Source organism: Berghia stephanieae, chromosome 5 (assembly GCF_034508935.2).
Source record: "Berghia stephanieae isolate SIO BIC M18660-M18661 chromosome 5, UCSD_Bste_1.3, whole genome shotgun sequence".
Lineage (NCBI taxonomy): Eukaryota > Metazoa > Mollusca > Gastropoda > Nudibranchia > Aeolidiidae > Berghia > Berghia stephanieae.
Window position 1 is genome coordinate 56,117,177 of NC_088364.1, and position 15,000 is coordinate 56,132,176.

Genomic DNA, 15,000 nt, shown 5'->3' on the forward strand with positions numbered 1-15,000 from the left:
CCACGCCATTGCGTAAAATGATTGTTCTTTCAAAACGCCATGAAAATTGTTGAGATTTAATGGTCTCTAATGCAACTGTCAGACGACAACCTGCCATAATGTCTTTTGGTTTCCCATGATCCAGCTCCCTACTACCAAAGAACCACATCCCCTGTATCTGATTGAAAACCTCCACCCTTTTTCCTGTATTTCTATACTAATTTGTAAATAGCCTTTCGTGATATCCAAACCTGCATGAATATTCTGCATTAGAGAGCCCAGCTTCAACATGCCCAATCGAACGGGCGCGGTTCTCAACACTTAGTCTAGATAAGATTTTTGTTAGCGACAGTATGCTTACAGTTAAAGACAAAAAGACGAGTTTGTTGATATTTTGTTTATCAAATCATGTGAGGTCACGCTGATTTCAATCAAGTTACTGAATTTCAAAATTGGCTATAAAAATCCTAGATATAATTTAAGTGCATCCAAGTGTTCGCGGCATTGCTTTCCCTAAAACTCTTATCTGCGCACATTTTTGCAAAGTCGAAATTTAGGTGTTTCAAATTCTAAGCATAGCATCTTTTATTAAATGCTAAGATAGGAATATAATTACATTCATTGAATAGATAATTAATTAATCTTTAAAATGATATATACCACAACGAAATGCTTGGTTTGTGTCAAAATATATAAGTAAAGGAAGAAATAAGTGTGAACTTACTTTTGCACATGACTATATATAGATATGTGTTCCTCTTTTTTAGAAAAAATAACACTGCATCATGGGCCCTTGCCTATTTGATGTAAAAAAATCGAATTGACCATTCACGACAGCATTCGAATCGAATCAATGCATAAACATAATGTTTGCAACGGCATGTTGCTTGACAAATCAAAAAGGGGAAAAGTAGCCTTTTACATCAGGCCGCAAAGTTGAGGTATCTGGATTTCTCGATTACTGAGGAATGGCAGTGACAATTCATATTTATTCTCTCTGAATTGGAAGCAGTGCCATTCCCACCGTGTTTATTAAAGTATCAGGTACCATGACTAAAATTAAGTGGATAGTCGAGTCAGCTATGAAAAAAAAACGAATTGACTTTGGGTCAAAACCGGCCCCTTTGTAGTCAGGTGTTCTACCTACGGGACTAGAGGGATGCGATCATGGAGGAAATAGGACACAAAAATGTGAGCTTTTATATCACTCAATATCCACAAAACGGGTGCCTGGCCAACACTTTACTTGTAGGACGTCACATGACGCCTGTTAGGCGGTATTACAATTTTTTTTCGGACAGAGACAACGCTGTTAATGGCCAGATACTGATTTTGCACCTGAGTAGGTGAGAGATGTGAGTAAAGAGCCTTTTCCAAGGACTCAACTATGCGCCGAGGGAGGCTCGAACCCAGGACATTCTGATCCGAAAGCGAGTGTCATATCACAAGAGCACATAGCCGCACAAAAATGCAAGACGAGATTACTTGTCTTAAAATATCAACGCCATTCGATTCCGAGGTACACTGACATGTTTCGTTTTATCAGGCATTGAATGAAACATCTCATTATATCATAGTACATATTATCATGTAAATCTCTATTCAGGCATAAGTGCCCGGCATCAGCTATTTATTTTATTTGCAACCCACCGCGTCAAAAGGGTATTATGTCGGGCTGAAACAGATGCCGAAAAGTGAACTGAAATTTAAAACTAATATCAAAATTTTGATAATTTTAAGATTTTTTGCAATGGTGTGTGCTGTGTATGTTCCTTTTTTTTAAATAATAAACAAGAGCTTTAACCTAATAATCATTGCCACTTGTGATAATAAAGATTGTTATTTTCTATAATGTTGATGATGATGATGATGATGATGATGATGATGATGATGATGATGATGATGATGGTGATGATGATGATTATGATGATGATGATGATGATAATAATAATGATTATTTTTATTAATATTATAATTATTATTATTATTATTATTATTATTATTATTATTATTATTATTATTATTAATATTATTATTATTATTATTATTATTATCATCATCATCATCATCATCGTTATTATCATTAATATTTATTTTTTTCCATCGATAAAGTTTTAACGTGAATCCCAAGCTTAAAATTTTCGACTCTAGATTCAAATTTTGTCAAACCAGTTCACCCCGGCTAATATTTATATTCCGTCTATCACAGGGTAAGGCCATGGATTAAAACAATCAGGAGGTCAGTCCATGTCGCAATTTATAGTTTGTCTTATTCTTGCATGGCGAGCAAACAATGTATACGAGTAGAACAGATGATTAGAGCATTGTGAATATGAATATCATTGGCCAAGTATAGCTTACGAGGGCAAATAAATAGTTTAGCCGTCATGGCTTCTGATTTAAATATAACGTAAACGGATTCTACTTCATTCATTTTATATCGCAACGGTTATACCCAAAAACTCTCTCTCTCTCTCTCTTTCTCTCTCTCTCTCTCTCTCTCTCTCTCTCTCTCTCTCTCTCTCTCTCTCTCTCTATTTATATTTCTCTCTCACACACACATACACACACACACACACACACACAATTTCCCCCGACTCCATTAAAAATGAGCTTTTATATAGAGCAACATCCACTAAATGTGCTCAAACCCTTTGCAAAGGGTCCCCGGCCAACAGCAATATTTAATATTTAGGACGGGACATGACGCCTGTTAGGCGACGTTACAATTTTTTTCGGACAGAGACAACGCTGTTAACGGCCAGGTATTAATGTTACACCTGAGCACGGTGTGAGAATGTGAGTAAAGATCCTTCTCCAAGGACTCAACTATCCGTCGAGCGAGGCTCGGACCCAGGACCTTCCGTTCCAAAAGCGAGTGTCATACCACTAGACCACATAGCCGCACCACTAGAACACATTGTCTTAGAACTAATTGGTTTGTTTAACCTAATAGATCTCTCGGAAAGTCGTATAGATTTGATTGATTGTAATCGTATTCAGAGGTTAATAGACGACGTTTCTTGTAACTATTTGGGAATTCTGCATTTTGGGCTCTCCTTCATTTCTGATGATTAGCAATGAAGAATTACAACTGCATTTATTGTACATTTCCACTGACGAGTGCAATTTTCCTATAGGTATACACACGACTCCATCTGAGGTAGTTACCACGTACTCTTTTTGAAATCTTGATCTATCGAATATCTCGTCAATGGGGATGATCTATATTGCCTTCCCATGTGCTCGAGGTCATTGGTCACATTGTAAAGTGTGCTCAAAATGGCTCACGTAATGAAAAGTGTTCACAGTTTGAGAAATATCCAATGTCACATTGGTCATTTTGCTCAGCATGACACACGAGTATGTTTACAAAATTCATAAACAAAGCAGCGTGTTAACATAATTTATTAAGAAATGTCCAATCGCTGTACAGCAACATATCATGTGATCAATGACTTGGTTGGACCAAAACATGAATATTGATCGGTCCCATTGACCTCACCCTCCTGTCCACAAGTACTCGGCTCGAAGTCACGCGATGTTAACGTAGCCGTGACATGATGGCTTGAATTTCAAAAGAAGTCTTTCAGAGCATTAAGGTCCTATTTCATCCAAGTGTCTGCAGCGGTTAGCGGACAGACGGACTTGCACGCTAACCTTTTGGCAAGAGGCTGCTAGCCTATCGTCAGAAAGTAGAAAATAAAATCTCGACTGTACCTGGAATCGATCTGTCCACTTACTTGTGCGGCTATGTGATCTTGTGGTATGACAATTGCTTTCGGATCGGAAGGTCCTGGGTTCGAGTCCTTGGAGAAGCTCTTTACTCACATTCTCTCACCGTACTCATGTGTAAAATGAGTACCTGGCCTTTAACAGCTTTGTCTCTGTCCGAAAAAAATTGTAACATCGCCTAATAGGCGTCATGTCCCGTCCTAAATGTTAATTGTTGCTGTTGGCCAGGGACCCCTTGTAAAGCGCTTTGAGCACATTTAGTGTATATTGCGCTATATAAAAAAGCTCTACTTCTTAGGCTAATGTCCTACCACTGAGCTATCGAGACCCTTGGGTTATAGTTAGCACTAAATGTATTTTCTTGCCCCGCCACTGTTTTCTTGGGTAAAATATATTTCACAAATTACCCAAGCCAATCCAAGTGAGTATCTTGAGAAAGACAGAAATTTAAATTGTAAACCTCCAAGGACATTTTTTTTTAAACAGCTGGCAATTTGTTGAGTTTAGTTGAAAATAATTGTTTTATAGACACATAATAGAAGGGGGGGGGGGAGTAGCGAAATGCGTTTATATTGTTGTAAACCGTGAAAATCACGTACATTGGTGTGTTTGTATATCTTATTTTGAAATTTGACTGTCTAAAGTTGAAGACAATGTACAAATTATTTTTTTTTATTCTGCATGAATAGCTGATATATAACAAGGATTATGTTATCTAGCATTGTCTTCTATATAAAGAAAAATGTGCTTCCGAGCATCTTATAGTGTATAATAGATGGTGCTAATTACTATTTATCAATAGGGAAGAAAAGTGTGATGTCAACAAACAGGTTCCAATTTTATTGGAAGTGTAGAACCACTCTTTCGGAGGACTGGATTGGTTTTCTTGTCTCAGAGTGATGGCGTCTTATTTTCTAGTCTAAATATACTTGTCAAAAAAAATTTATCCATCATCGTTCTTTTACGTCTCGTAATTTTTAGAATCTGCCTATACATCCTGTTACTAAAATAGTTATGCCGCCTAATGATTCAATATTTAACCTACTCATTATTAGTCCTCTTAAAGCCTAGTTACATACACACTTCCAATGATTTTGGAACCCGAAGAGTAGAATGTGTGACGTCATGACTTCTCTGCCCTGTTGGACAAGCCGTGGGTCCAATATAAAAAAACGTCGACTTTGTGTGACAAGTAAAGCAAAGCTATGAAGAAAAAAATAGGCCTTGAGATTGAGAGCCACTATACTCGTGGAGCCTATTGGGGCGTTAATTACTCTTATCGAAATTTGAACGATGAGAATGGGATAATAGTCTATAACGCCTATTACGAAATGCTATCCGCTAGATCTAAATTAGACCCAGTATTCCATCATTGACAGTTGGACATAAGGGCCGAAAAATCTGATTTTTATGGATTCGAACATGGCTGTTAAATTTATGGCTGCTTTTGGTGATGATGATGATGATGATGATGATGAAGATGATGATGATGATGATGATGATGATGATGATGATGACGATGATGATCTGTAACCCATATCCCTAGTCAGCTTTGACATGATGATATCATGCACAGAAATGAGGTCAACAGTCAAGTCCTGGGTTCAACTCCCATCGCCACAAACGTTTTTATTCTCTTTTGTCTTCTTGCACTTCTCTGCTCACTTCATTTCTTGTTATTATCAGCATAAGTGCTTGCTCCACTCACTTATCGGAATTAATATTTATCCCATACTGGAGCTGACTCAATCTTTTATATGTTTTATGTGCGGCTTTGTGGTCTTGTGGTATGACACCCGCTTTCGGATCGGAAGGTCCTGGGTTCGAGCCTCGCTCGGCGCATAGTTGAGTCCTTGGAAAAGGCTCTTTACTAACATTCTCTCACCGTATCCAGGTGTTAAATGAGTACCTGGCTGTTAACAGCGTTGTCTCTGTCGGAAAAAGTGTAATATCGCCTAACAGGCGTCATGTCTCGTTCTACATATTACGTGTTGCTGTCGCAATAGGGACTCAAGATAGTTACTACGTTTGAAACCACTTGTTTTGGAGTGGTAGATGGCGTTGGTTGTAGAGTGTCTCTCTCGTGGCCAGGCGAATGTGCCGTAACATTTGTGTCATAAATTCAACTCCCCATCGCCCAAACGTTTTTATTCTCTATTGTCTTCGGGTACTTCTGTTCTCACTTCATTTCTCCTTCTTATCAACATAAGCCTGCTCCGCTCACTTTTCTGAATTTGTACTCTAAAGTACAATGGATACAGCTCCTTTTTTAAAAACCGTGAGCATTTATATAGCACAATATCCACTTAACGTGCTCAGCAATAACACGGCGAGATGTGACGACGAAAGGCGGTATCACCATTTTTTTTTACAACAGAGACAACGCTGTTAACGCCCAGGTACTCATTATACACCTTAGAACGGTAAGAGAATGGGAGAAAGCCTTTTCCAAGGACTCAACCACATGCCGCTCAGAGTGGGACTCGAACTCAGGACCTTCCGACCCAAAGGCGACCACAAAGCCGCACAAAGAGACAAAACCCAAGCTCTCACATTTCTGGATATGTTTATCCTAAAAATCACTCTTTGTCATCTGTCTCATTCCGATAGTGTACCAGTCCAAGGTTGTTGGTCTCATAAATCCCCAGCCAAACTCACTCTCCGATAATCATTTTTCAAGCTTAAAAACTAAAGGGTACCAAAGTAAGCCAGTATATATAAAGAAAAATGAAGATCAACAATGAATCTCATTAAATTTTTTGAAGCCCTACAAAGCCAACGATGTTTCGTCCCTTTGCCCTCTTCAGGAGACAGACAAAACAAGCCCTAGAAAAAGGTCAAGGGCCGAAACGTCGTTTGTTTATTACGATTTCTACATATTCGAGTATTCTACCTTTACTCTTCTACTTTCTCTACATCAAAATCTTTTTATTTCAATTAAATATAGGTAGTTTAGGGGGAGGGGGAGTTATTATGGAAGAGAAGGGATTGTGGCTCTTTTCCTTCAGAGAGATACCGTCAATATCAAAAGAAAATAATATCTCTCCCTCAACAATACGGTTGAAAAAATTGATTGATCACTTACAATGATTAAATAAAGAAGTGTCTTTTCAAATGCATTATTATATCAGCATCATGATATTTGCTTCGTTATTTTTTAGTCAATGAAACCCGTATTCATGCTATGCATTAGGTTAAATACTCGCAACTACCAATTTAAACAAACCAACACCCAATACTGTGTGTTACGTTTACCGTTTATAGTCTGGTTGATATAATTTAGTGAAAACTAACCACACACATGTTATCTTAAAACAATAATAAAGAGCTGAGTGACGTCAAGTTCGTACCTTCTATGTTATTGATATTATAATATGATGTATAATTTCACGGTCCACTAAATGTTTCCTGAAGACAAACAGGATTGTGATGATAAAACGATCCGAGTATTATTATTCATTAGCCATGTGCTTGCTTGATTTTTGATACAATTCATTTGTAGAAAAAGTATATATATATATATATATATATATATATATATATATATATATATATTATATATATATATATATTATATTATATGTATTATATATATATTATATATATATATATATTATATATATTTATATATTTATATATATATATATATTATGAATGAATCAACTTTTATCAATTTATGATAAACCATATCAATATTATCAAAAATATAGATAGTTTAGTTTTCTTGTCCATGAAACTACCAGTAGGTCTGATACCGAACGCAATTATTGCTTGATTTAATATTGTTTTATAATCGACAATATTTTGCGTTGGTTTGAGATTGCATCTGATACAATGATGAGACCATAACAATCTTGGTTATCAGACCTGCAAATAAGTATACGTCAGTATGAAACCATAAGCAATATTTTGGCTATGTCGTCATTAGACCCCAACTGACATCAATTTAATTATCAAACTTAATGCATCCTGTTTTGTTTTGTTTTTTTGTGGGTTTTTTTTGCCGGCCACTGACAAAATGCCTTTTCTTGGTTTTGAACACAAAATTGTTACTTCAAATAACAATTAATTTATCAGTCGATACTTCAAATAAATACCGTTGGGTCAAAAGTTTTGTCAGTCTTCGGCAAAATATGCAATTCGATCGCAAACCTTGTTTCACATTAAAGATTCTTTTTATTCGTCAAATACAATGTAGAAGGCGACATGTGTTTGTTTTAGTTATCCATCTATATTTCTTCTATTTCTTTAAAGTATTTTAAAATAATTGTTTTTAATGAAAGCTCGTATATATGTTTTCCAAGGCGTTTCAACTAACAAATATATTTTTTGTCTCTCTCCTCTTTTTCAACTGTTTTATCTACTATCTCACACCAATCCCAAACCCTTGCCCTAACCAGGCGGAGCGGGAGCGACTCGACAGTGTCTCCTGTCATAGACAAACCCATAGCCGAAGAGTACCAGTCCATGACTCTAGACGACTTCTTGCTAATCACGACTTTGGGTATGGGCGGATTTGGACGGGTTGAACTGGTGAGTATATTTTTTTACTGTTTAGAAGAAGAAGAAGAAGAAGAAGAAGAAGAAGAAGAAGAAGAAGAAGAAGAAGAAGAAGAAGAAGAAGAAGAAGACAGCGACAGTGAGAGACAGAGAGAGAGAGAGAGAGAGAGAGAGAGAGAAGAAGAAGAAGAAAAAGAAGAAGAAGAAGAAGAAGAAGGACCTCGCAAGGTCCTCGGTTTGAGAGTTTTTGCCAAGATGAAGGTCATTTAAATCGATTGATATTTGAAGGACGAGTTTTCTGGCCATTTTTAAAGCAACACGTTTGTTTAAGATTTTTAATCCAAAAGAAAAACGAACTTTTATATAGAGCAATATCCTCTTAACGTGCACAATGCAATTTACAGGTGTCCTTAGCCAACAGCAGTACATAATATGTAAGACGAAACAAAACGCTTGTTATCCCATTTTTTTTGGACAGAGACAACGCTGTTAACGGCAGCATTTTACATCTGAGTACGGTGAGAGAATGTGAGTAAAGAGCCTTTTCCAAGGACTCAAGAGCGGGGCTCGAATCTCAAACTGTGTGCACTGCCAAGAAAACGGACGTTAGTGGCAACAACAATAATGTAAGATCAATAATGCATTTGTACGGTGCTTATCCACAGTTTAGCCCATTGGTGTATGCGCTTTCCCATGTTGGGCAACAAACTTAAAATTCATAGATTGAATGACACATTCAGTAATTTTTTAACGGAGATGATGTCGTTTTACAACAGGGGGAATTGAATCTCAGTGTATGGTAGGTTCAAAAGTTCGTATGAAAAACCTCCAGTCAAACCGCAGTGACTATTTTCAAACTCGGCAACCTCGTCGAAGTGAAGGTCATTAGACCACAGACTGCATTCTACCTAACACCAATCCTAACACGATTAATCATGCTGAACAATTGTGTCGATATTTCTCTCTCCTATCACAATATTCAAGACAATTACTATGACCATCATAACTACAGTCATAAAAATATAGATCACTACCGCCACTTTTTCATCAGTGAGTATCACAAACAATCAAAACAACGAAAGTACAAACTTCATCACCATGACCACTACCAAAACGACCACACTGAGATACGACTAAATCAACCACTCTAATGACGCCCAAACATTATCACCACGTCCATCATAACTAATGTTTATATTTATACACACAAATCAATACTATCCTTGTAAGGGGGAGACAAAGATACCACTCGCATCGCCAAAATGGGACGGATAAATGGATCCCTTTTTTTTATTTTGAGAGTATCTCCACCCATTGATTTTGTTAGTCAATCATATTATTACACCGTCTCTTCGTCCATTTCCTCCGGCATTCGTAACTTGGTTATCAGTCAATCACAGTCTGGGTTTGCTTAAATTGATGGGGTGAGTAAATACTGGCTATGATGACGGGTAACTAGGGATATGATTTTGAGAGGATTGAAGAGCTCGGGGATATGTGAACCTAATGAAGAGCTTGAAAATCGAAATACAGTAGAGGCTACTTGTCTCTAACATTTGATAATTATAGAACGCTGGCAATTGGGGTGGACGTATTCGTAAGAACACGTTTTCTATCCGGTTCAATCTGAAGACAGTAAATTTTTAAGAGCGTCTCACTTTAACAGAGCAGCATTCTATCAGACGGTGTGATGCATTTATAAAATGTTATGTTGGTAGTAACAAGTGTCTATAATTAGTTCTTCTCGTGCTACAGACACTGGAATCAATATTGGTTTTGTCGACGGCATGCGTCATAGACATAACAATAAATCAACCGTAAAGGCAATATAATGTTTCTTTACAATTTGCCTCTGTATATAATTTAAATCTGTTTCATTTCCATTTACCAGTTAACTGTCGTACTCTTGAAAAACACGTATTTAAAATTTAGTCCAGAAAACTCGTCCTTCAAATATCGATTGATTTAAATGACCTTCATCCTGGCAAAAACTCTCAAACTTAGGACCTCGGCGTCTTTCCAGATTAGGGCAATTAACTGATTGAGACGGTCCTTCCTACAGCTCTAGCAGATGCATAAGTCCTAGAGACTCCGGTCCCTGGCCCTCGTTCAAGCGTGCCAACCAGTATCAGTCCTCAACAATTCTACGCCAAGTGGATTTCCGGTCTAGGATCTGTTCCAACAACATGTCCTAGGACTTCATAAAATGCCTTACTCCTCCCTTCTATAATTTCCTCTTTTAGGTGCAATTGGCTAAAGACAAGAGCAGGACGTTTGCCCTTAAATGTCTGAAGAAGAAGCACATCGTAGAAACTAGACAACAAGAACACATCTACTCGGAGAAGCGGATTATGTTGGAGGCCGACTCGCCGTTTATTACCAGGTATATTACCATTTTCCTGTTTTCAGAGATATAAATATATCTTTAATTCTAACGACCTGGGCGGTTGGAGGCAATTCCGTGATCGTGATTTTCGCGTATTTTATTATCGACAATGCATTTGGAACAAAAGTAATTTCTATCAACCCATCTTGTCTTAAGACGTGTCATTATCATGTCAGTTTGAACTCGATGCTAAAAATTCATTATATAGCCACAAACATGAAAACTGAGGTTAGTTTTTCTTAGTTATGGTGGAGGCTAGATACCATTTCTTGCATTACAAAACACTCAAAGTTTGTATTTCTCTTTATGTTGTTTCTAATTTCACTTTTTGGGGTCCTATTCATCCCGACATGATACCGTTTTGAGACGATGGGTCACTTAATGTGCTTAAAGTGCTTTACAACGGGTCCCCAATCCAACGTCAATACTTAACACATGTAGGACAAGACATGACATCCGTAAGGAGATATTATATTTTTTTTTTTGTCTACAGAGACAACACTGTTACCGACCAGGTACTCATTTTACACCTGAGCACGGGAAGAGAATATGAGTAAAGCGCTTTTTTCTAAGGACTCAATTTTGCGCCGCTCAGACCCAGACTTGAACTCGGGAACTGCTGGTCTGAAGGCGAGTGTCGTACCACTAGACCAGAAAGCCAAGATCAAGCTTTTTTAATATTTGTGACCCTCCGCCTCGAAACGGTATTAAGTCGGATTTTTCAATTTTGGGTTTTTGGTACCCAATCATAGCTTATATTATGCTTAAAATTTTGATACCAAATTTATAAAATTTTGATTATTCATTGCCCAACTATGACCGTTTGAAGTAGGGAGAGTGTAAAACCAAGTTTTGAGAAAATCGACTTTGTTGTGAGGCACCGTTTTCACACATAATCAAATCAATGGGGCAAAGATAACTCCTCAGATACGGGCATTGAAAATTTGACGAGAATAGTAAAATTTGCAGAGACGCCAATTTTCAATTTGACTCACAGGAATTTCAGACACCACTCGGAGGAATTTCAATACCGAAAGAGGAATTTCCGCACACACAAAATGGGAATTGGGATGATATTTGGTATTGTGTTTACATATTGTATAGATCGAAATAGATAACTGATTACAAATATTTTCTGATTAATGAGCACATTGCCAAATACAACCCCAAAGTTTCCTTATTTCAAGTGAAAAAAAAGCTCCAAAACATAATGATGGTAGTGAGAATGATGTTGTGTTGGTGGTTGTAGTAGTAGTAGTAGTAGTAGTAGTCGTAATAGTAATAGTAGTAGTAGTAGAAGTAGTAGTAGTAGTAGTAGTAGTAGTAGTAGTAGTAGTAGTAGTAGTAGTGGTAGTAGTAGTAGTAGTAGTAGTAGTAGTAGTAGTAGTAGTAGTAGTAGTAGTAGTAGTAGTGATAGCAGTAGTTGTAGTAGTAATGATGATGATGATGTCATAATGGCTGTTGTAGTAGTAGTGGTAGTGATGATGATGTGGTGGTGGTGGTGGTGGTGGTGACTGTGGTGGTAGTAGTGGCAGTGGTTGTAGTAGTAGTGATGATGTTGTGTGGGTGGTTGTAGTAGTAATGATGATGTAGTGGTAGTGGTTGTAGTAGTAATGACGATGTGGTGGTGGTGGTTGTAGCAGTAGTGATAATGATGTGGTGGTGGTGGTTGAAGTAGTAGTGGCAGTGATGATGCGGTGGTGGTGGTGATTGTAGTAGTAGTGTTCGTGATGAAGATGCGGTGGTGGTGATTGTAGTGTGTGTGTGTGTGTGTGTTTGAGAGAGAGAGAGAGAGAGAGAGAGAGAGAGAGAGAGAGTGCTAAAAGTGCATCAAGTGATAAGTAGAGCAACATGAACTTTAAAAACCAACGAGGATAAAGTTTGAGGTCAAAGTATTTGTTATTAGCTATTATTGGCAAGTGCAGCCTTGTAAATGTTGGCTCTCTGAGAGAAAGTCAATTCTTGTTTTGATAATTTCACTGATAGTTGCTTTTTAAAACTTTAAATATATATAACTTATCGTCAATACTTGTGTTGAATTATTATGTTTTCATGTAGAAAAATGAGTGTAGTTTATGAAACAACCAAAAACTGAAATTTGATCATTTTGACCATTTCCACTTTAAAACCTGTTTTCTTCGTTTTCCAAATCCCGACTTAATACCGCTTCGAGGCGTAGGGTCACATTTTAGTTTCAGTAAGTCACAGACGAGTTCCGCCACTTCAATTCGATATCAGATCGGAGTTAATTTAACCCGTTGTCAAAAAGTAAATTTTTATGCAGAGTGACAAGAAATATGACATTTTATTTTTCTATTTTAGAATTTTACTTTTAATGTTAGCGAATCATATTGGTGTATATGTGTGTTTGTGTGTGTAAGTGAGCGTGTATGTGTGTGTGTGTGTGTGTGTGTGTGTGTTTGTGCGTGTTCCTGTATCTGCGTTCTCAAAATTGATTAATTGTATTGAATTAATTTGGTGAATGAATGTTTCAATGATATGTGAAATTGTAAAGCGCCACTGAGCACTTATGTGGAGGTTGAGCGCTATATAAATAAATTTATTTATTATTATTATTATTATTATTATTATTATTATTATATTATTATTATTATTATTATTATTATTATTATTATTATTATTATTACTGTTATTATTATTATTATATATTATTATTATTATTATTATTATTATTATCATCATCATCATCTTATTCATCATCATCATCATTATTATTATTATTATTATTATTATTATTATTATTATTATTATTATTATTATATTATATTATTATTATTTATTATTTTAACATAACTATCATCATCATCATCATCATTGTTATTATTATTATTATATTTTATTATTATTATTATTATATTATTATTATCATCATCATTATTATTATTATTATTATTATTATTATTATTATTATTATTATTATTATTATTATTATTATTATTATTATTATTATTTATCGCTATATCATTATTTCTCCTCAATTATACAAAAAGACTTAACCGAATTCTTATTTTTAAGCTTTAAATTCCAAATGTCAGTTTCTAGTTTAACCCGAAATGTTACCGTTTTAAAGCAATTTGCCACATGATATGTGTTCATTCCATATTTCCAGACTCCATCGGACCTTCAAGGATCGGAAGTACGTTTACATGTTGATGGAGGTCTGCCTAGGAGGAGAGTTGTGGACCATTTTACGAGATCGGTAAGATAGCGCGCCATTCTCCGTTATTTTTCAATTTTAATAGGTAAAAATATGCTCTAACAAACAAGTCTAGACCATTTATAAAGCCCAATTTCCACTAAACGTGCTCAAAGCACTGTACAAGGGGTCCCTAGGCAACAGCAATACATGATGCATGTTAGGCGATAGGGCATTTTGTTTTCGACAGTGGCAACATTGTTAACGGCCAGGGACTTATTTTACACCTGAGTGTGGTGAGATAATGTGAGTAAAGAGCCTTTTCCAAGGACAAAACTATACTCCGCTCAGAGCACAAGATGAAGTAACTAATACTCAACCTTTGGTTTTCCTGAGTACTTTCGTAGGTAAGTATAAAAATGTGTTCATTTGCGGCAATATTGTCTTGTGGTATGACACTCGCATTCAGACCGGAAGGTCCTAGGTTTGAGCCTCGTTTGGCGCATAATTAAGTCTTTGAAAAAGGCTCTTTACTCATATTCTCTTACCGTACCCAAGTACAAAATGAGTACTTGGGCGTTAACAGCGTTGTCTCTGTCGCAAAAATTTGTAATATCGCCTAACAGGCGTCATGTTCTTTTCTATGTTACGTTTAGCACGAAAGAACAAGACTTGAAAAAGCATCCCATTGGAAATCAGGAGATCTGAGGTTCGATTTCCAGTCAAAGCAGACTATTCTTCAGATGATTTTTTTTGTACCTTACATTCTGCTTTTCCTGGCACTTTTAAAAAATTAGCTTTTATACAGTGCAATATCCACTAAACGTGCTCAAAGCGCTTTACAAGGGATCCCTGGCCAACAGCAACATTTAACATGAAGGACGGGACATGACGCCTTTTAGTCTTTTAGGCGATATTACAATTGTTTTCGGACTGAGACAACGCTGGTAACGGCCATGTACTCTTTTTACATCTGAGTACGGTGAGAGAATGTGAGTAAAGAGCTTTCTCAAAGGACTCAACTATGCGGTGAATGAGGCTCGAACCCAGGACCTTCCAATCCGAAAGCGAGTGCCATACCACTAGACCACATAGCCGCACTTTCATAGACACCTTTTCATATTTTTATCTAACACCAGGACCTGCTCCCTAATTTGTCACTTTGATACTTTCAGTGGTAACTTCGACGACACTACCGCCCGTTTCTGTGTAGCCTGTGTATTGGAAGCATTTTCCTACCTCC

General features: G+C 36.7%; 1 protein-coding gene across 2 annotated transcripts in view; it reads left to right on the forward strand.

The window, feature by feature from the left end:
• The window catches only part of LOC144973254 (cGMP-dependent protein kinase 1-like), a 329,273-nt gene that overhangs the window by 304,325 nt on the left and 9,948 nt on the right, over nt 1-15,000 (forward strand). For both annotated transcript variants that reach the window (XM_078915484.1, XM_078915485.1), the window contains 4 exons: nt 8,115-8,247; nt 10,458-10,597; nt 13,731-13,820; nt 14,933-15,000. The exon at nt 14,933-15,000 is cut by the window's right edge and continues 74 nt beyond it. In XM_078915484.1, the coding sequence (XP_078771610.1) occupies nt 8,115-8,247; nt 10,458-10,597; nt 13,731-13,820; nt 14,933-15,000 (431 nt within the window). The remainder of the gene's footprint in view (nt 1-8,114; nt 8,248-10,457; nt 10,598-13,730; nt 13,821-14,932) is intronic.